Below are 23,219 nucleotides of genomic sequence, written 5' to 3' on the forward strand. Positions count from 1 at the left end.
AGTATTTACCTGGTAAAAAACATAAAGACAAATATAGAGGAGTTTCTACGTTTTAAGATAACATTCTGTTATTCAGAACGGATCTTTGTACAATACGTCGTAATGCGTTCCTTAGAAACTACACGTCTGATCTCATACAATCGAAGCGCAAACATTAATCACAATTATTTGTCAATCATAATAATCTTCCTTCAAAGAAAGAAAAACTTGAATTATACAGTGAGATATTTATGTATAAATATATACATTACGTTAAACTGTACATGTTTTCAACGAAATCTACTGTTATATTTTAAATATACTAAAGAACGGAATTTACAACATGGATGGATTCATTCAATTTGTAACATAGTAATATAGAATATGTAAATGTAAAGAAATTCCCACTCTTAGACATTAGAATAATACTATAACTATACATTACACCTAAAACATCTTATCGTATCTTTCGCTAAAAAAAAAAAAAAAAAAAAAAACCACTATAGGTTGTCAAAGATTATTATTAATTTCGAAAAGATATTTGACCGTAAGATTCAAAGAACGATCAATTCATGGTTACCTTACTATACGATTCTTATACTTAATACATCCGTAGTTCGTTAATTATATCACTTTCATGTTACACTTCTAAAACAATGTTTCCCGAAAATCGTTACGTTCAGATATATAAAAAACAATCGGTTACTAGGAACTCTAATCGTAGACTTGTACGTGAAAATAACCCGTAATAAATAAATAAATAAATAAATGCAGATGCTAGTGGTAGTAATAAAGATTAGATCAACGTTCGTCCAATGACATAAAAAAAGACAGAGTGTAAGACTATTTTGTTCGTGCTACTACCTTTATGTTTGGCTAGTTCCCGGAGTAGCCTCAAAGTTCTGAGATTGGTTGAGAAACAATACATTGCTCGTTTTTAAACTAGGACCCGATTGGGATATAACCGAGGGGCATGGGCTGATGCATGGCGTCGAGGAGTAACTGTTGCTCAAGTCGCACTGATCTAATAATTTCCAAAGTTCCTCTGGTGTAGGTCCGCCGGAAACATCTACGACAAAACACGGTTAATCGTTAGTTACCATGAATTGTAGTTGGCAAATATTTTTTTAGAAAGACAATGATTTTACTTTGAGCGGAAGAGAACGACGGCTCTAAGGCTGTCGTGAGATCCCACATTTGTATGGTGCCATTCGAGTGGCCGGTGAATATAAAACGTCGCGGCCTTGAGCCCATACGACTAGACCCTTCACATTCGTGTACGTAGAACGAACTAATAATGCTACCGTCTACCGACTTAATTACACACACTCTTTTACCGTTCGACGCTAAACGCACAAACAACTGATCAGTCTCAGGTACAACTTTTTGGACGAACACTTGCTCGTCGTCCTGCTCCCCAAATGGTCCTGCGTTGTCAGAATGTAAAGGTCAATTGAGTTCTTGGTACGACTGATAATGTTATAGTAGTATTTCTCGTGATTACATACCAAAATCATTGCCAGCACTGTAACTGATACAAGGTTCGATCGCTTCTAAAGATACAATTTTAAAGCTTGCTTCAGGCGTTGATCCTGGTTGAGTGGAGATCATTCCACGGAATCTTTTTACCGCCCAACTTCTAACGTGATTGTACTCAGAACAAACTGACACTAAATATTTCTCTGACAATGTTACCTGTAAAAGTATCAGATAGAAACACACGCAATTGGAAATTAACATCCAAGAGGGAAATATCGTTGACATGGACATACTTTTGTAACGCTACTCTGATGTACCGTAAATGTTTGGAATAATTGTGGTCCGTGCCCTACAGTTTCAGGATGTTGCGCAATGACTTTCACACTGCCAGACTTAGTACCGTACGCAATTTCAATCCAGTTGCCACACAGAGCTGTATAAAAAGTCGTGTTTTATACAAAGCTATTTCACTTTAAAGAGCGTCGTGTTGTTAATATAGACTACATTTATTAATAGAGAATGTAAAATGATATGATATGGACATTACATGTATAAAACTAGAGAAATGGAAAGTATCTTTTGTGCGTGTGTACTTCAATCAAGAGAAAATGGAAAATCCACACATTACATGCTTCTCATCGAGACAATTAAGAAAGAGTGTAACTATTTCTAAACAAGGTATCTGCTTATCGGTTACATACTAAGATATGCGTAATTTAGATTTGAAGTATATTCGATGGACTTGCGCTACGAGGAGACATGTGAGAAATGTAAGGATATGTACAATGTACAGAAAACTAGTATAACTGTTTCGAATGAACTAAACAACGATCGTATATATGTATGTTTAAAACTGTTTCAACGAAGAATAACTATGCAAGCAGAGGTACGCGTTGTCTATTCGTTTTCCTTCCCCTCTCAGATCCTGATGTGACAGATTGGAATGGAAGGAATAGGCCAGGAATCTTTGAAAATGAAAATTAATCGGAGCAAAGACAAGTGAATCGTGTAACCATAATTTCCAATTAGATGTTGACAAAGTAAATGGGAAGTGAGAATGTCATAATTTTCAGTAGTACAACTGGACGCATAAGGATAGCGGGCTGTGTACGATTAAGGCAATCTAAAAGAGAAAATAACGTTTACGTTTATGTACTCGTATTCGGAATTACTTATGAGCGGAAGTTATGTTTTTCAATGTGAAAGGTATAAAAACTCTATGGACGGAGAAAGTTCTCATTGAGACGTGCCGTGAAAAGCGGTATATGAATACGTAAGACGACGAACACGATATATCTGGAGAGGAAGGATATGGATACTAATATCGAAATCAATGCAATACAAAATGTACAGAAACATATGTTATTTCGAACTGTGACTTGAATGTGAGATTATTGTAGAACATTGTTATATCGACCCATACTTGCCTTGTGCTATATATCCAGTTGTACGAAATCATGAAGCAAAGAATGTAATAATAAACTCTCATTAATATTCAATATACAATAATATTATACTCGATGATAGAAAGACACTAGAAGGTTCGCATCTGAATGTATATTTTGAGTGTCAATCTACCAGCAGACACTCGCTCTCTTTGCAACAGAAAATAAAGGTGGTATCGAGATTTTTTCTGAATTGAATTCTAGCCGACAGTGTAATGCAACTATTAAACAGAATAATACGGCAAACAAGAATGGGAAAGTATCATTAAAGTGACGTTTGTTATTACATTCCTCAATATAAGCAGATTAAACAATTATATTTTAGTCCATTTACTTGTACGTCACTTGAAAAGGTGTTTCTGCAATAGAGATACTGTAATACTCAATGTTATCAACTATCAATTAGTTATTATTTACCTTTGATTTTCGTTTTAAGCCGCTTATCAAGATAATATTGTGTGACGTAAAAAACGTTGATGAAAACTTACATGTCTTTGGCGTTAAATAAACGGATATGGCTGTAATGGGATCATAATTTGGATCACGGTACAATTCGGTTACGAGTAGATCGTTGTCCTTCATTCGCAAAGGGAATTTTTCCATGTCTAGAAATCAGCGACTGGTAAATATCGTTGGAAAATCGATTGTTTAAAGTATTAAAGAAATTTCAATCCTTACCAATGTAATATATAGATCCGTTGTTGCATCCCAGAAGAAGAAAAGAACCAGCGGTGTCGAATGACAAAATAGGTACTACATCTTGTATTTGCCAATGGTGCGTCATAGCGTGCCATACGCCAATTTTATCGGTAGAAGATAGGGCCACCAATTGACTAGCGATAAAAAATAAGTATTCTATACGAACATTTAAGTTAAATGTACCAATGTTAATGTTAATCCTATTCGCAGAAACACTCCATAATGTAACTTGATTTCCATAGGAAAAGGCAACCATATTGACGTCCAAACTAGTGTTTAATTTGGAAGTTATCGCAACCCTTTCAATTACCGACTCGATATGGGGACTAGTAAATGCATGCTGCCATCCAGATGAATCCTTTAGTTGGTAACATGTTATAAAATGCGCATAAGCAATCACAATCCAATTGTGATGAGCTTTTATTATTTGAACTCTTAAAGGGTCAACCCAAGACGAAACTGTATAAACAAAAAGTGTTAACAGCATTTCGTTAGGACGTCCAACAGGAAGATTTTCATTGGTTTACCTTGTTGGGGTCCGAACACCAAACTTATGTCATTCTTGTGTAATTTGTTTAGGTCGGCTGAATTATTTCTAACGTGCCTTAAATCTAGAGATGATGCACGCGAATATGGCAAGCCTCTTTGCTGGATTTTGTAATCCAACGAAGAATTCCTTACGTGTGTCCCAAGAGTACCTTTATGGTTTTGTTGACCTGAAATAAATAAATACATTGCAGATAATGTTGATAATGTATATAGAAATTTTATTAAGTAAAATTAATCTATTACCATTAGTGTTTGGGGTTGAATTGGAATTTGACGGAGCTGCACTTTGAGAAGTGGATGGTGCATCTGTTTTGGGGTTTGTGGTTGCATTAGTAGCTCTACCATGAACAGACACATCCCCTACATTCGACGATGTGGCAGTGGGTTCTTGTAACGGTATACCTTTGAAATAAAAATATCCAGATTTACAATTCCGTTAACTTACTTAAAATTGCATGATAACTTACTTGGAGGTGGTAAATAACCATAAAATAACACATCTCCACAAGAAGATTGTGTCAAATCCTCGCACAACATTAATCTCTTAACTAATGGTATTATACCATAATATTCAGCTTCGTGTCTCAAAGTTCTAAGATCCGCGCTTTTCAGATCAATGTCTTTTGTGCGCAAATAATTCAATATGATAGAGAATAATTTTGGATCTCTATCTATAAACAATGCTCCATCTTCATCTCTATGGCTGGCGAAACGGTTGCTCAGTAACGTGGTAAAAAATGAATCTGGGACCCACGTTAACGTTTGTTTCGACGTTGAAAACCTAATTAAACGAATTCAATTAGCTCTGGACTAAGTTGAGATATCTTTTTCGAAACGTCACAGCTTACAATCGAAAGCTTCGACGCCAACAATATTTTCGGTAAATATTTTTCGATCCATGACAATGAGCGATCGCCGGCGATCAATTTATGAAACAATTACACAATTCCTGAGACAGATGGGAAAAATGAAACAATACTTTCTCTTTCTATACCTTGTTCCTCCGACGTTTAAATGCACGATGTCACCAACAACGAAAGAAGAAGGCACGGCCATCGTAAAAACTGATCTAATTGCCGCGGCTTGTGCCAACAGTGCGCGACATACGTTGTTACTGATCACCAAGGAATTGAAAAATTTCAAATCCCCCCTCGGAGATTGTGATCAGAACAGACTTCTTCGATTGTGTTTATTAGTAGCGGAACGCATGTGGCGGTATTTCTCGCTACGCAACTTCAGAGGGCTAATGACCTATAATCGAATTCTTTAATAATTGACGTAGATTTAAAAGTAATATAGACGTTTCACGCGGTGAAACTTTCTATTTCCGGTTCTACGTTACCGACGACGTAGAAGATCACTTGCTCTCAAGGTAAAATATCCACAGAAATCGGTCTAACGTACAGGGTAACTTATCGATTTCGATAATTTTGAAAAGAAATCTAGAAATCTATATTCGAAATTAAACTTAATTTTCTTTTTACAATTCTCCACTCTCGGTTAACGGGAGATTTATTGATAAAAAACAGTTTTAATAATTACGATGTAAAATGTTGAAATCATCCCTAAAAAATTCGATTCCATTAACGTCAATTGATAAATGAAACTGATTTTTCGTTATCAATTAGATATTTATTATGGGTATTTATTATGGTATCGATTAGTAATCCACTCTTTCGATTACCCTGTTTATTTATCCATAGAGCATTGAAAACTTAGACAACTAACCTTATGTCTCATATTCCTTAGTGCGCTACAAATATTTCAAATTTTGTATAAATTGTACCAGTTACTTTCTATCGGTTTCATTTGGTTTGTACAGTCGTTTCGTTGAAAGAACAATGGATCGCTTATTGGCAAATGGACACTCGACGTTACCTACCAACGGTTATTCAACAGTCATTAAAAAATCAATGATCTCTTACGAGACTATTATTAAAGAAACTTTCTATTATTCAAATTAAACTATTATTCAAAAGACTGACTTTCTCTTCGTGCGTTTATGGAGTACAAAAATAGGTATATAAAGAGTTAAAAACGCGATCGTCCAAGCGTCACCGATTAAAACACCGACGTACAGTAGAAATTCTATTTATTTGTTATCTCATAATTCACTTTCACGCGGTATTCATCGCTCTATACCGGCAGTGTAATACAAGGAGAGATTAATTAGCAATGGTCTCGTGGATGTTACGTGAATAAAAATACAAGACGATAGTAAAATTCATAAAATTAGTATGCTCTTACAGTGACTGTATCGGTAAGTGATATTAAAAATATTCATATTTATATAATGCGCGCACGCCCATCGGAACACGGGCACATGTTCCTCGGCGGGGGCACGCGGAAAGAACGATAATCGCGATAATCTATATAGTAACAACTGATAATCGGGGATTGGTCTCGTTTAAAAACTATAAAAACAGTAACAATGACGACGAGGCACGCGACGGATCGCAATCTGTTGCGACGCGGCTTGGTTTCGTCCGTGGCCGCCGCGTCGGTCGGCCGCAACGCGGGAATCGTCGGCGCCGCGCGTCTCTCTCCGCTTATCAATTAGAATTTACACCGATCCTTCTGCCGCCGAGAAAACGCGCGGCCGCCGCGTTAAATGCGCTCGCTGTCCGCTCGCGAAACGGCGCTTCAATGAAATCGTACCTCTGCTATTGGTTCGCTAACGCGTTCGCTACTGCCGATTCACGTCGGTTACGCCTGACGGTATTTTCACAAAATATCCGGGGCGCATAACAAACAAGAGCCTAGAGTATAATCTAGTGATTCCGGCTAAACTAGTTTCATTTTCTAAACTCGAAACTGATACGGTTGACAAATGCGCGATAGCGAACGCGCTAATCGCAGCTGATTCGAGCAACAGCACGATTCCGTTTGGCAACGCGTCTCATTGGCTTTGGAAGATTCCAATATTCTCGGTCCCGTCGGACCACTTCCAAACGAAATACGATCGCTGATGATCGAAGTCTGCGGATCTTTATGCGACCTCTGAATCGAGCGAAGGAATTCAATTTCTTTTCCGTACGTTCGCATAAACATTCGCAGTCTAACAACAACAAAATTCTCTAAACGATATCTAACTGCCGCGTTGGAGACCGTCTTCCAGCGGTGACCACTTAACAACTAGGGCTCCCTAAAAGAAATGCATTGGCACTTTCTCGCGTGATGACGGACCGTCTTGGTCCACCGTGTTCTCGGATCGAAACGTGTGCGGGATTGATCAGTGGAAAAATATCAACGCCTGCGGACCCGCCCGGATCGTCTAGGCTTTCATTAGGTCCATTCGAGCATCTTAAACTATCGGACAAATTGTCTCGGATTCCGAGTTCTCTGCTTAGCAGCTGTCAGGATCTAAGATCGCTGAGAATCAACCCTAGAACTACCGAGCACTTGAACTGACCTTTGAATTCCTTCTCTAGACTCTATAACCACATCAATTTAGGTATTCTCGAATTTCTTTAATCGTTTCTCAAAGAAGCTATCTGTCCAATAATTCTAAAAGAAAAATCGCCGATTCCCATCCAATAGTTCCAGCGCTGAACGAATCGATCTGTTTAGGTTCTCTTGTCAAAGGTGACTCGTAGTTCCTCAAAGAAAGCTTACCGATCTCATCGACGGTCCGATAGTTTGAATGTCAAACGCAGTCTACTATGTATCATATCACGCGCTCGGTATTGTATCCTTCTTGTTGTTTAAACGAGATCCCGATCCAAGAGGGTCCCGAAGAGGTCCGGCTGCACCTGCAGCAGGCCGCTACTCGTCAAGCTCGGATCGTAATCGTAGTTCTCGAAGTTGATCATCGACGAGGAGGGCGACACGAGTGGTCCTTCGCCGATGAACGAGCCGGACAGCTGCTTGCCCGGGTCCGGACTCAGATCGTCGTACGACCCTGTCGATCCTCCGGACGGAGGGCACTGAGGCACCATTTGGTTCTCCAGGTTGACGGACAACGGCATCGTCAGGCTCTTCGGCAGCGCCGTCGGCACGTTGCGGGACTCCATCAAATTGTCCTGCGCAATTTCATCAAAATTATGTCACCTTGAAAAAGTATCGTTCGTTATATATCTATGTCTTCGATTAACTCTAGATTTACACTTGTGAACACCTCAATGCAGTTTCTAGAAAAAGTGTTCGCAGAGACCTTGGCAGTTTAATTTCATTCGAAACGTTCGGTATAAGAGTTTAAGAGAATTGAGTATAATGCTATAAGATTAATAAATAAGAGTTTCTTAGGTAAATCTAGCGTTAATTTTGAAGAATTCTGTAATCACTGCTACTCGAATGTTCAGTGTTCTTATTTTTGAACGAAACCTCAGCCCTCCGCGTGCTCTGCACTTTCCTAGCTACAATGGTGCTCGTTAAGAGTCTCTGTAACGACTAAATGTTACTCGGTGCTGCGTTTCGTGTGAAGACCAGGAGAAGTGGGAGACGTTTGCAAATGAGAATAATGTTTACGCGTGCCGCTGCCACGGTGCCATCCTCGAGACTGAAAAACCGAAGCCACGCCAATCGATTTTCCGTTACATAATTCCACACGGGACTGCGAGTCGTTCAACCGAACGATTTCGAATGTTCAATGACGCTTCGCGCGCGGCAAGACGAAAAAAACGTGGGGATCACAAGTATCTAGACTCTGACGCAACGTAATTGCAGTTCTTAGCACGGGGAACGTAAAAAGTTGACTTGGATCATTGAAAAATACAGGGCAATCGAGCCTGCCTTCCACCGGTGTGTTAATATATCTTTACAAACGTCCGAATATAAAATGCTAAGGGATCACCGCGCTCGATAACGATCGATCGCTTTTATTGCCCTCTTGTGACCGAGAGAACGCGGTTCGCCTGTCGGCGACAACGTTGCTCGGCACCGGCGCGTGCAGCCTCCGAGAAGCTACCGGGAACGCGGGGTTCCCCGTGCGCGTTGCGGTGAGACGGATCGGCAGGGATGAAGGGGGTAGGAAACGAAACGCAGCAGTTCAGATGATTCGATGTTCAAAATGTTCAATGTATTTTTGGCATATTTCTTTCTTGACAATCTTCAAATCAACAATTCCATATACTTTGAAAGTACAGAATACATTAACGTGACTCTAAAGAGCGACGCGCGAGGCCGCGGGGCCCCGCTTCGAGCGGACCACGCCTGTCTCGGCCCGCGGAGCGTGGTTCTCGAGGCTACGAGGCGCGAGCGACCGTCGGTCGCCGCTTCGTCCTGTTCCTCCTCGTCGCCGCATTAAAAATCTCTCCAACGTGCCAGCGCTATATCCAGCTAACCGAGCGACCGTAGCGAACGGACAACGACGTGTCCGGAGTTTCTCTCTCGAGCGTGTAATAAAACAGCGGGAGTGTGTCCGACGCTTTACAATGAATGTGAGCCGCGCGTGTTCGAGAGACCGGTCCAGCCGGACGGACCGGGCGCGTTCGCATACGGTAACCGAGCCGGGCACGCGTTCAGAGCAGAAAACAATTTTCCCAGACAGAGAGTGAGAGATGAGAGACGGAGGGCGGCGGCCGTTCACGTGCTCGCGATGCTCTTCGAGGGCTTCGGTTTCGCGAAGCACACGTATCCCGCACTCACGTCGCAGCCGGACACCAGCAGGTTCATCAGCACGCTGCTGCACCCGGGGCTCGTCCGCTCGGGCGGGAGCCGCGTCCCGCTGCCTCCCCCGTCCTCGTTTCCGCCGCCTCCGCTGTCCCCCTCGGCCTCGTCCATCTCCAAGTCCCTCTGCATCCGGCCCGGGTTCTCGCCCCGCCGGGGACTGTTCGTGTACGACTCGCCGTTGTAGCTGCCGCTGCTCCGCTGGACCGTCTGCTGGGACACCAGCCGACGGAGCAGCTGGCTGCCGTTCATGTTCGCCGGCTTCCTCGGCGACTGCTGGTGCTGCTTGCCCAGCAAGTGGTCCTCCAGGCTCAGGGGACTGCCGCGGCGACTCGACTCGTCGCACTTCAGGCGTTTGTTCTCGGTACCCGTGTCTAGCGAGGCAGTGTGTATGCGTTTGCTGGGTCTGTCCAGCTTCGAGGACCAGTGGCTCGCGTCCAGGCTGGCACCTGGGCAAATGGGACACGTTAGTTTGCTGGCTGAGCTGGAACCTCGATCGCTAACCCTACTCTGGAACGTGTAGGGCTTGATGCGAATAGGTGACGAGTAGAGATACTAGCCTTCGCTACACTCTAATCGTAGTTAGGTCAACTGATACTAGTATGTCGGAATGTAGAGATTAGCAGAGTCTAGTGGTTATGAAGTGTGAAAGAGAAGAGTCATGTGAGCCATTCTTTATGTGATCTAAGCTATCCAGTCTTGTCGCTAACCAGATACTTGGGATACTAGGAGTGCTTTGGAGTATGCCCAAAGTCTGACGAATGTGACTGTTAGTCGTATCAAATCGGATAATCGAGGTTCCACTGTATCAGGGACTGGAGGACTCTTCGCAACACTTACTTTTCCTCGGTATCTGACCGAGGACTTGAACCGGGTTCACCAGACCGCCACCGTGGTCGTTGTATTTTCTAGAGACTACCTGGTCCGTCTTCAGGAGCTGTGCTAAACTCGAGTCGGTCATTCGTTGCTCCTTTTCGTCTAGCATCCTGAAAGAAACGCGCAGTGTAAGGTCTGAGCATGCTTCGGCGTACAGCGTTACTCCATTTCTGTATCGGAATCGTTGTACCATTTTGGACAGTTCTTCTCCGTGGTCTGCGGTGGACTCCACATCACCATGTCGTCGCTGATCAAGAGGTCCAGAGCTTCGTCTTGGTCCGACATGGGTATGTAAGGAGCCCTCAGCGCCAGCTCGTCGTCCGCTATGCTGTCGCTCAGGCCCAGCATCAGCATCTCGTCTTCGGAGAGGCCTTCCGCGCCGCTGCCGCCCGTCGGGCTGCCCAGGGAATCCATACTTCGTTCTGGGCTCTGCTAGAAGAAAGTGGCACCATGATACTTTCATCAAACTTGACTCGTTATTCGGTAATCGACTCATTCGTTTCAAATGTAGATATCGGAGCTCCAAGTTTCCGTCATGACGACATTCACGACTAACAAGTTAACACTAGGTTTACGATGCGATCACACTGACATGTACCTCAATTACCTACTATCGAATCTCCAGTTTCCACAATCTAAATAGCATCTTTTAGGAACAATAGAATGAAGCGTACAATAAATGCCCGTAAACCTAGTGTTAAGACTACTCTACGCAATACTAAGAATTGTTTTTAATTCCGAGATCGTCGTATTTACTGTCGAGTCAGAGGTAGCCAAGTGTCAGCGCGACACCGGGTTGCAAGGTTCAAGAATCGTCTAACTCTAGCCGTGACTGCAAGCTAATCGAGAAGCTGGAAGCTTCGAACGACACAATGAAACGTTCATCGCGAAACAGGCGCAGCCAGGGACGTACTTGACGGTATTTAACGAGGGACGGCGAGACGGAGTTCGGATCGATGCTGCACGGGCTGCTCGGCGAGTCGCCGTACATGAACGGGTCGCTGTCGGCCAGCGACTCTCCGAGGCCCTTGTTCCTCGAGGTGTCCCCGAGGTCGGTGTCCTTCAGCGGGTCGCCGAAATCCGTCGAGCGTAGTTCCGTGGCAAGGCCGGCGCTGGGGCTCAGGAGAGGGCAATAGTTGTCGTTGCCGAGGATGAACTCGTCGAGCATGTCGGAGAGGAAAGGCGTGTCTTCGAGGGGCACGCACACGTCGCCGGGTGTGGGCGCCAGATGCGTCAAGTCCTCCGGTTCGTCCTTCAACACTGCAACAGGATCGACGACGCGTTACAGGAAATCTCTGGGACCGGTTCACGCGCTTCCGCAGCGATAAATAATGGAGCCCTGATCGGCTGTTCGGATGTAGCAATCTTCGGCGAGCTACGGCAACCTCGTAAATCAACCCTTTACGCGTCAAGAGCTCTTCGATAACAGCTTCGACAGAGAAAGGGTGGATTTCATAGTTCCTCGATAAGATAAAGCGTTCGTAACGCGCAGCGATAATTATTGTTTTCGATCTCTTCGGCAGCGTTATCGCGATCGAGGCACGTGGAAGAGAATCGAAAATGTGAATTATCCATTCTTCGTACTCATTGCTGATTAGTTGAGGATCAGCCATTAGCGGACTGCGGACTTTAAAGGAAAATCAAAGTTTCTCGATCGGAACGAAGAAACGGTTAATTAATGTTTAGCAGAATGGGAGTAAAGTGACATTGTAAAATTTGTGTATATCGTTGTGCGCATTCTGTGCAGTTGCATCCGTCGCGAATGAGATCCGTAATCAGACTGATAGATTGAAACGGTCGTCGACGAAGAATAGGTAAAATCTCGCTGAACGTTATCTGGGAAGAGAGGAACGGCAGAACGGAAGCGTGAAGGAGAAGAAGCTTGCACGAAGGACACCCACTGGTAAGACCTGGATGATCCTCGCTAAATGTCAAGAAGCCCTTGTTCATGTCCTTGGTACGAGGCGCGAAAATGCTGGCTGTCGCAGTCTGGGGCGGTGGTCTGCAAGTGATCTGTTCCTGTTGCTGCTGTTGCTGTTGCTGCGGCGAGATCGGCACGAACAATTGTCTGGTGACGGCCTGTGGCCGCTCGCGACGGACTGTGCTCTCCGGATCGTATTCCAACGCGGGCTTGCCCTGAAAGAATCATCAATTATCAACTGGACGTCAACGTAGCCCAGTAGGTCGGCGAGTGTAGCGATGATGATAAATAGTAGCTTGAGATAAATAGAATGACAAGTGTTCGATGCTTAGTCTTTAAGGCTGAGCTTTGAAGCTTTGAAGATTCGAGAGTTATAGGACTCTAAAGCTTGGAAATTCGGAAGATTGACTCTAAAGCTTGAAAATTCGGAAGGTTGACTCTAAAGCTTGAAAACCTCGAAGGCAAGTAGCTTAGCGTACCTGGAAGATGAACGGAGGACGATTGGTCGGTCGCGGATTGATCTTCTTCCGTTTCGGCTGGTCGTTCTCCTTGAGCGACTCCTCGAGCGACTCCTTGAGCGCTTGCACGCCGACGAACGATTTCTCTGCGTCGCGGACCGGTCTCGGGAAGGTGTTATCCTTCCGCGAGCCGTCCCGGAGCCCTGCCGGCTCCTTTTTCACGCCCTGGCCCGCCGCGCGGAACGTCGAGGTCGTGACTGCCAACGGTTTCGCCCTGTCCACCGATTCCCGGTGATCCTGCCGCTGCTGCTGCTGCTGCTGCGCGTTCTTCGGCTTCGGCGGGTCGACCGCGGGCTCCTCGAGATTTCCAGTCTCGGTCACCTGCACCTGGAGCCGGAGCTTCGTGACCGGCTGCACGGCTGCTTCGCAGACGCTCGGCAGCAGCTTCTTCTTCTCCGGCTTCACGAGACTCTTCTCGGTGTCACGTGCTGCCAGTTGACGCGCGCTGTACACCTCATCCTCGCGCTCCACGCCGCTGAAACCAGAAAGAATCCTACCTGGTGCAACGGAAACGAGGCGCTACGTCTCCAAGGCTCAGCGATTTCTCTCGTCGAGAGATCTCTCTTCTATCTTGCCGCTTTCTGGGCTTTCACGCGTCGGGGACGAACCGTAGCTGAAGCAACTCGGCAGTTTCTAGGCGTTCGGTGTGTTCAATTCAAGTACAATTTCAGTATTTCTCAAACGTCCTCGAATAAACGATTAACCCTTAAGCAGTTCTATGTCGAGTCAGACTATTCTATTTTGTTGCAACCTCTACCAGTTTTAACAATTTTTTCTGTATTTGTAGTATCTCAATTGTACCATTCAAAGGTACAATTCCAATGACTCTCAAATATTCTCGAATAAACAGAGCGACAAAGGGTTAAACGCTCATCGAACACTCGAGGAACATCGATGGAACCTCTAAAGCGAAAAACTGTTTCCACCGCGAGAGAGTTATAAACAACAATTCTGGTGGCAATTGGGCACGATTCGTCCCGGACGCGTCAAAACACACACTCGGGGATTCTAAGCGTTCCGGTCGCGGAGTCTCGCGAGCGTCGCAGTATCACTCGGCGGCCGTAACTGCGACGCTCATCGCGCTCGGTCGACTAGTCAACCTCTTTAACGTTCCTCAACGTCACCGGAATCCGCTAAGCTACCTGCTCCGGGAAAGACTCGCCGAAGAAACTATGCGTTCACGTGTCCGGCCGTCGGAAAAAATCCGCCGCGGAGACAAACAAAAAGATCGGGATTCGGTGTCTTGCACGGCCTAGATAAGTGGAGAACGTTCGCGGTCTCCTCCCCCCATCGGCGTGCACTCTGCCCGCTCGGGTCCTGACCCTCGTACGAGACGCCGAAGCACATGGCCGCGCGGTTGTTTAGCTCGCGAGCTCCCCTTATGTAACGATTACGCTCGCGCATCCGAGTGCCCGACTTTCATTTTTCAATGGTTTCCCGCTCGTCACCGGCGTCATCGTTCGTTCATTCGGTTCGAAGAGTCGGTTTCGACTTGAAAATTGAAGAAAACGTTCAGCAAACGTCGTCGCTCGACAGTTTCTCCTCCGGGATCTCGGACTTGATTCAGTTTCTACTACGGCTCGTTAAAATGGAACGCCGGCGATGCACCGGCGCAGCGGAAACTTCGAACGAGTTGTTCCACGATAGTTCCCATTCGAATTCGAGGATAAGAGCGAATGGGATTTCACAGAATTCGTTTCGATCGGGAGGTTCGCTCGGTGTACGGCCTAATTGCTCGCGAGGCAGAACGGGTTCGGCGGATCGCTTGCAGGCCAGGGGAAGGAACGCGAAATGGATGGGCATTATCGCGGGAGATATCGACTATCGCCTCGCGTGTCGTTGACGCCTGAAGGCGTTCGGCGAGATTCTCGTCTCGGACGACGCGACCAGGAAAATTCTCTGCTCGCCGAAGGTCCTCGCGACTCGCGCGCCAAGTTCACGGCGCCTCGGCCGTACCTGGCGAGCCGGGAAGCGAGAGAAAGAACCGATCACGATCACCAGAATTAGATCGCGCGGCAGAGGCTTTCTCGTTTGATTCCCGATGGGTTATCGGGAAGGTTAAGGCTGTCGAGTTCACGTAGCAGCGAGCAGCGATCGAGCGGGAAGGCGGCGCGTAATCGGGCGCGCGCATACATGCCACCGGGCCAAGGATTTCCACGGGCCGTGGAAAACAGTCGATGATACGGATGGCCTCCCTCGGAGCGGCCGATCTCGCTAATGGATTCTTACGACTCGTTTCGTGGAAGCATCGAGCTGGGAGAGAGTGGATCTTATCGTAAACGAATCGGTCGGTCCCGAGAGGACGACGCAGGAGTTCACTCTGATAGAATCGGAGCCGGTTCCACTTTTCTATTTAACGTATAATCTAATCTCAGCCTAGTGGCTTTTCATTAGCAATTCAATCGAAAGAGGTAATTGTTCCTCAGGAAAATCCAGAAAGCAATTCTCTGGTCACTGATTCGTAGGGCTTTCGCCGAACTCTACTTATTTTCCGTCGAATCTGATCACGTCTTTCGTTCCTCACGAAAATTAATGAAGATCTAACCAATCCTAAGGGGATGCAATCCTGGTAACCCGCGTTCAGCTTAAGCGACAGCTAGACGGAACCTCCGTCGGAGTCGTGGGAACCGTTTCCCGGTGGAAATAATCGAAGAAAGAACACGGATCGGCCGCGAGATGAACGCACTCGGTGTACGCGTCCCTGCTCGTTCGCCGAGCGCTAACTGCCTTTAACCAGTCGCAACGGCTCGGTAATTGTCGCAAATTGACCAGCGGGACCCCAAATGTTCGGCTCGCCGGCGGAGCTCGCGTGGTAATCTCGACGGGGCTCGCGCGAGTGCACGCGTCTATCGCACGCAAATAAGTATTATTTCACCGATAACGGAAGAGATAACGGCGTTCCCGGTCTTCCGCCCCCCTCCCCGCGCCCCCGAACCTTCCCGAGTGGCTCGAGGAAATTTTTCACCGCTTTCCGATCCCTCCGACGAAACTTGTTTGTCGACTGGGAAGATAGTTCACGGATCGTATCGTCGTTCGCGTATCTTGGAACCGTTTCGTATCCGACGCGACGCTGCTACGCTCGTTTTTCTGTACGTCTCTCGCGGGAGACAATTGTATTCACCCTTTGCGGACGAGTCGAAACAAGAGATTAGCATGTTTCTGTTTCTGCTGTTATTTAAGCAATCGATATATAATTTAGTTTCGTCTGTCGAAGGTTTTCAATGTTTCAAAGAATCGTCGTCCGCAAAGGGTTAATTGTAAGAATTATAGAATTACACGCATAAAAATAGGGTGTGTACCAGTGTGTCTCAAATTTCTCTGTGACCGAGTTACGAGCGTCATCCAGATCGTCCCGAAAATCATCGAACTGTCTCGGAAGCAACAAGTCCCGTCACCGACGAGTGTCGCGAGACCGTTTTCCCGTCGCGCGATGAAAAAACTTCGCGAGCGGGCTTGCATAACGAGGGACAACCGCGATAAAGAAACGCGGCGTTCCCGAGAGTGCAGCCTCGTATTTTTAGTTCGGCCAACCAAAGGCCGTCCTCGTCCCTCCCGAGTGTTTCGGGCTTGGCCGCGGAGATGAGATGAATCGTGCCGGTGAAATGAGTAAATAAATTCGGCCGAGTGGCTGTTGTTCCGCCGTGATAGGTGTGCGACGGTTGCATAAGAATCGTCGTCATCGCGCTGGGAAACGACGAAAGACGGCCGACCGTGTACAACGTTTAACCTTTGAACGACGATCGGCTGTTCGCTTCGAGGACCGCGGGCTCCGATTATTCGGTTCAGGATCGGCTCAATTTTCGCCGATTCGCTTCGCTTTCAGAGATTTCATCCGATCGTTCGGTTAGCTCCTATCGCTCTATTCGACTCTGAATTCATCGATCAGTCGATGAATAGTCAATCACTCGTTGAACTCTGGATCGAGCTGGTTTCAAGGAATATTATCTAGTCATTCGAGCACGTTTTCCAGCACTTAGCTACTTTGTTCGCCACTTTCCAAAGGTTCGATCGAACGACACGTTTCGCGAGAGCCATTTCGAACGTACGATTAAAATATTGAAGCATCTAAGAGTACAGTTAAAGTGGCGAGTGACTTATGAATGGATGTACATTGCGAGAATTAAAACAAGTTTACCTTCTCCTGATCTACCTCCGATCTATAAATCTATTCTAAACCCACTGGGTTAGCCAAAAAGTGATGTTCAACTTTTCGATGTGTCACGCACCGCGGTGAAAGTGTCGCTCAAACTTCATTTACCGCTGAACTACCATCCTAATACGATTAAACCACTTACTTTGAGCATCATTAAGACGTCTGACACTTTCAAGACATCGATAACTGCTAAACAAGGAAACCGTTCTGCCGTCAAAAATGCTAGCATCCGAAAGAGAAAGGAAACCTGGACCAAGAACACGCGATCTTGGGCAGCGAATCACGGAAGAACGAGGAAACGGTGGTTCCCCGAGCGATCACGGATCACGGGACTCCGGTGTCGCGATGAATTACGAGGCGAACGACGGTCTAGCGGGCGGCCCGCTACAAAGAGGACTCCGAGGTTCCGCGCGAAAACGCGTTTCGTTGCCAACTCGCCGCGATAAGCGATACCTCTCGGATGGAGGAAACTCGCGAGCGGGCAGGGATCAGCGCGCGCGCGAACGAGAGAGAAAGAGAGAGAGAGAGAGAGAGAGAGAGAGGAGAGAAAGAGATGAAGATCGATTGGGTTGAGTTAGGTGCAAGTTAAATATGCGGCCGGTATTGTTAAAAATAGAGTGACGGCCGATCGCCGGGTTGCTTGTGCAATCGAGCACGTGGGACCAGTCCCCTCTGCCACCTATCGCGCACCGTGCGCTGCTCGAAAGAACATCGGCAGGAATGCCGGTTTAACCCTTTCAGGACGGCCGCCGTGCTACTGGCCGTGTCAAGTGTCAGTGTCTACGTCGAAAGTTGCAGTTCAAGGGTTTCGGTCTGTAAACAGCAAAAGATCGGCGCTCGCGATCTAATCGAGGCAAAGGAAGCAAGGGATGCAGGTAACGCTGCGAGTTAAGGACAATTTTTCGTCATTTCGCTCGTTTAACCCTTAGCACTCCAGATGGTTTTCTAATGTATCAGCAATTGCAACTAATTTTTACGGTATCTACAGTGAAAATGAGAAATGTAACATACCTTCGATCTTTCAATAGAAATCTAATAATTGATAATAGAAAATCTAATGATAGTTTCTTTAATTCATTAAAATATTGAATATTATGACTGGCGCAGTATTGGTGCCTGCGGAGTTCAAAGGGTTAATTACATTCTTGGAAACTCGAGTTCGTCACACCGTCACGTGACGTAAACAAACACATCGGGTGACCCTCTCAACCCTGTGTCACGGATGCCATCTTTCCGTCAGCGTACCGCAGCAGCGGTTCCCAACCTGTTTCATTCGCGCACTGCCAGACGCGGCGTTTTCCTGAATTGGTGCAATTCTGCGTCAGGAGATTTCCTCGCGCGAAATTGTTACTTCGGAGATGAAGATCTTAGCGACGCATCGGTAACCTTCAGTTCTCGTTACGCGAGTAGTCGAATTTCGAGGTTTCGTGCAGAGGTTGGGAAACGCTGCGCGAAGCACGGGCCCACCACCATTTTGTCCCGCTGTCCGTCAACCGTCTTCCCTCCGCGGAATATTTTCCGCCCACGCAACTCCGTCGACGTAGCTACTCCTTCCACGCCGCTTGTTCTCGATGTGTGCCGAGAGGAAACGGAGGAGGCAGCGAGAAAGAGAGACAGAGAGAGAGAGAGAGAGAGAAACATGGGTTTGCCAACGATTTTGGCACGAGCCAGCCCGAGACACGCGTTCTCTTTCGCGGCCTTTGCCTCGTTCGCGGCTCCGAAGCCCTGAGAAAAAGGGAGCCGATCCTCTTGCGTCGACACGTTGGCACCGGTGCGCGCGTTCGAAACAGCTGAGATACCCGACTCGGGACGATCCGATATCGGTGATCCCGACGAGGTAAACGAACGATTTCCTATCAGTTTCTCGTGAAACAGGAGTCACCCCCGTTTGCTCTTCGGCGCTGCTTCGAAATTCATTGTTTTTGATTGGTCCTTGAAGATTCTTAATGGATCGTTCAAGAGTCCGATGTAGTTGGATCTTCTTCGGTTTTGATTAAGCAAGGATCGAGTGTCTTTCTTTTGTCGATTGCTGCTTGAAAATTGCAATCGGTAACACGTTTCTTTTGTGATCGAATCAAAATTGAGTACTATTTTGCTTTCGGTAATTGCTGCTTAATCTCATCTTGGCTATTTATAAGCAAATGCACGAACATCATATTCGAGTGTTTGCTTTCGTTCGGAAGATTCCATCTGACAGTAACACAATATTCGGCCCGGCTGTGCAACGTTGTATACGATGCAATGAAATGGATATTATTATTATTCTGGTACGACCGGCGTCCCTCCCCTCGCAACTACACCTCCCTAGGACCGCTCATTCCGCTCTGCCAGAGAACACCACGCGAAAATACCGTCCGCTCGCTCGCGCCGAGCTAAACGGAGGCCTTGGACGAGGCCAGCCGCTGTTCCGCGGATAATCGCTATCTAGGGCGCGTCTTTTTCGACACCGGAAGCCCGCGAGATACTGAAAGTTCGTCGAAGGACGGCAATCCTATCGAAAACCACGGAAGCGTTCGTTTACGCCAACGATTTGCTCTATAGTCCGTTTTTCGACTGAAACGACTCGATTCGTTGTCAGTCGTAATTAGCATATTCTGCGCGTTTCAATTGTAGTGTTGTATAGAATTTAGTGTGCAAACGCGGTAAGATCTTTGTGTTAATTGAGAATTCGGAATATTTTAGGAACAATCGCGATAGAATGACATTCAGTTTTTCTACGATCTGAAACAACGATCGATTGGGGTGTGTATTTCTGAACGTGGATTCCCCTGCGATTCCTTCGAAACGAGTTGCTTTGAATGAAACGTTCGCACCGTTGAACAATGAGGTAAAGAGAGCCAGCTAAAAGGCTTCCTCGGTTTTCCCCGATCTAACGAACGAAGCAACAGGTAGTTCGACAAACTTTTATCAAACGAGAGATTGCTTCCTTGAAACGCGAGAGGTCACGATTAATCGAATGAGTTCTAAAAATCTATCGTCTGTGCTGGAATCTGATCTTTTAGCCGTGTTCAAGCGCTTAGATCCATCGATTTAGAAACGTCCTGCTGGTATGGGACGTTCGATGTCTCTCTTGTAGTTTCGATTGGTTAAGTGTAACTTTATCGATGATTAGTAAATTAGCATCGAAAATCTATCGAGGACATACTAAAACTGACCGATGGACCAGCATTCCTCAACCCCGTCATTGAATGATCCAAGTCTCGTCTCGTTTTTGTTACTATCGTTACCAACCGAAACTGTAAACGAACCAGCTAACTATCAAATGATCTCGCAACTATACCCTCCTTCGTCGTACAGGAGATGAACCCAGCGACAGGACAAGGGCAACAGGAGTCTGCCATTGTTGCTCTGTTTATAGTCTTGATCGGTAACCGCATCGGCGAACAGCAAACTAGTACCACAAATAACATGACAACTGACCAATCACGCCCACATTCCTCGGACCAGCAATCAACTGATCTCCCGACTGTACAGGGTGCTCCAGAAAGCACGTCACGACCGTTGCATCGCGATAGAAAATAATATGAACTAATGCTAGTAAAATTGATATATATCTGTCGCTCAGAGACCAATACGGTAAAGTCGATTTTTGGATATTTTCTGATTTTAAATTTCAATGGAGTAAATAATATTGTTTCTATTTATTAACTGACTCACTCGCTCCTCCGTTTGTTCTAGGTCAGAAAGCCCTTCTTTTTATAGCTTCTGAACACGTTGTATAATCATTTCAGAAGCCAAAAGATGAATTTTCCAAGTTTTTCTTTTCCTCGCTCCACCGCACTGGCTTCCGAGCGACTCGTCTGATTTTCCATGAAACGAGAAGCGTAGGAACACCGCCGACAGCGATCGTAAGATATCTTTCAGATATTTTTCGAACGGCCTGTAGATTTGCCGGGCCTTTCGTCGCCGCGACAGAAAGAAACTGTCCCTCGCCGTGTTGTCTCCGTCCGGCGGTCAGGCCTCGTTACGTAACGGAATCGAGCGAGCGAGCTAGCGAGAGCGGTGGTCGAGTGGGCAACCCTCGTCGGGAATTGATCGATCGCGCGATCCAGCGCGGGTCGAGCGTCATCCGTCGGAAGTTCGACGGGGGGAAAAAATTCATTGGGTAGACAAACATCCACGCGAACGCGGAGGCGGACGCACGCACAGGCGGGCGAGTTAGCGAATCGAGTCACGATCGTTTCGATGGCTCGTGGATCGAGCGAGGCAGAACCCATCGGATCAGCTGGGAACCGGTTTCCGGTCTACCGAGGAAATTCGACGGATCAAAGGGAAACCGAGAAGAGAGTGCTCTTGGGACTTTCGAGTTTTCAACGACACGGGGACTGGTTACAAGCGAGAAAGAAGTTAGTTCTTTAAAAATAAGGGTTCTCGGAGATTTCCCTCGCGAGAGCAACATCTCGAGGACCGATCGCAGATCGATCTCCGGATCACGGATCACGGAGACGTTGCAGGGGCTCGAACAGAGAAGAGAAGGGACTCGGGGACAGACGAAGCGATCGAGACGCGATTTCTCGGCGTACCTTCCGGCAAGAGTTCTCGAGGAGGACGATCGGCACTGGGCACTGGGCACTGGCACAGCGAACGTTGCACGAGCACTGCCAACGCTGCTTGGCTCCCGCTGGTGCATCCGATGCAACGACGGCCACTGCCGCGGCCGAATCAGAGGCCGCGCGTGTGCCGAGCGCTCGCCATTCGAACGGCGAGCCGCGATTTCGCGCGACAGTTCGTTCGGATAGGTCGCCTGGATCGCGCCAGTTTTTCGGAGCGGCGGCTCGCGGATCGAGCGATCGAACGATCCGCGGTTGTTTCATCAATCGGGCACACCGCCGTTCGGCGTTTCATTCACATCACCGCAGTGACACTCATTCTTGCGTCGCGTGCATCACACGCCTGGTATCGTAGAAAAAAACGATACGGCTCTGCAAAAAAGTTGTTCGATCGATCGACAACGTCCACGGAATCCTGCGATGCGCGATGAGACTTGGGTTTAAACGTTCGGTTAATGTAATTTTTGAAAATTCAATCGGTTCAATTTTCCTCTTCCCCTCCGATTCCGCTTTCGTCAAGGAAATCGTTTAACTCGCTTATCTTCATTTCGTAACCACTTGTTTCAGGTTGCGATAGGAATATGTATCTATGCAAAGTAGTCGCGCGTTTAATGTTAAAATATGTTCACATGTAGAAAGTAGTTTCGTCGCACCTAATGCACGGACGTCAAGGTGCTAATGAGATTCTCCGTTCGTTTGACGCATTATCGCGGCTACTGCGCTACAATCGCAGCCCTCCGACGCGCGCGTAAGTGCCCGCGGCCTAGATCGCCCCGGAGATCCCTTTCCTCGATCGAACTGCTGATCCCCGGCGAACAAAAAACCTGGCGACCCAACTATTGCGCGTTCGGAATCGATTTCATTAAGTTTTTATCGACTTCGCGTACCTTTTGCACTCGGCGACCGTTTCTGTGACACGCTAGCCCGGCCAGTGTCGACGCGGTCTGGTGATTCAGAGCGAAGATTAGTCGCTTATCGAGTTTGATACTAGTTTACTCGCCAATCTGATGAGTGTCGAATTTTATAAACATCGTTTGGCAACCGTCGATCCTTGCAGAAGGCAAGGCGCTATCAGCTGCCACGTTCGAAGAACAGCTCCGAACTCAAGGATCTTACTTTCGATTGTGCTTGTGCTTACTTTCGGTTTTCTATCAATCCTCGAACGAGTCTATCGTCCGCTACTGTCCTCTCAACGAAGAACTCGAAGATCCGATCGTGCACAGCTTGTCCGTCGGTCCTCGATAATCACCAGTTAGCCTATGCACAACTCGAAACTGCCTTCTCCTAATCGCGCACGTGTTCCCCGTCGATCCCCGAACACCTATTCCCAGCCGCCACGTTCGAGGAACAACCGAGAGCTCGACGGTTTCACTTCGGATCGTTCGCGCTGGCGACCGATAGCCAGTTTCGGCCGTCACCGGAAATCGTGCGCCGCAAACGATT

The 23,219-nt window shown here is 46.8% G+C and overlaps 2 protein-coding genes across 3 annotated transcripts in view; both read right to left on the bottom strand.

Annotated features, from left to right (window-relative positions):
- Positions 1-456: 456 nt before the first annotated feature.
- Positions 457-5,445, bottom strand: LOC116434145 (BTB/POZ domain-containing protein KCTD3). The gene is made up of 10 exons (XM_031992880.2): positions 5,146-5,445; positions 4,619-4,932; positions 4,395-4,553; positions 4,130-4,318; positions 3,582-4,061; positions 3,392-3,508; positions 1,752-1,891; positions 1,488-1,674; positions 1,128-1,406; positions 457-1,048 (listed from the first exon to the last, which is right to left on the bottom strand). The coding sequence occupies exons 1-10, from the start codon at positions 5,205-5,207 to the stop codon at positions 846-848; spliced, it is 2,130 nt and encodes a 709-aa protein (XP_031848740.2). The 5' UTR covers positions 5,208-5,445; the 3' UTR covers positions 457-845.
- Positions 5,446-6,226: 781 nt separating this feature from the next.
- Positions 6,227-23,219, bottom strand: part of sima (HIF-1 transcription factor component sima) — a 45,925-nt gene continuing 28,932 nt past the window's right edge. Inside the window, exons 8-14 of one of the 2 annotated variants that reach the window (XM_031992885.2) lie at positions 13,035-13,548; positions 12,536-12,770; positions 11,548-11,894; positions 10,825-11,066; positions 10,599-10,744; positions 9,738-10,207; positions 6,227-8,173 (exon numbers count right to left, since the gene is read on the bottom strand). In XM_031992885.2, coding sequence (XP_031848745.2) covers positions 7,856-8,173; positions 9,738-10,207; positions 10,599-10,744; positions 10,825-11,066; positions 11,548-11,894; positions 12,536-12,770; positions 13,035-13,548 — 2,272 coding nt within the window. In that variant the 3' untranslated portion in view covers positions 6,227-7,855. The remainder of the gene's footprint in view (positions 8,174-9,737; positions 10,208-10,598; positions 10,745-10,824; positions 11,067-11,547; positions 11,895-12,535; positions 12,771-13,034; positions 13,549-23,219) is intronic. The other variant, XM_031992886.2, reaches the window with a different exon arrangement.

Source organism: Nomia melanderi, chromosome 8, assembly GCF_051020985.1.
Source record: "Nomia melanderi isolate GNS246 chromosome 8, iyNomMela1, whole genome shotgun sequence".
NCBI classification, from domain to species: domain Eukaryota; kingdom Metazoa; phylum Arthropoda; class Insecta; order Hymenoptera; family Halictidae; genus Nomia; species Nomia melanderi.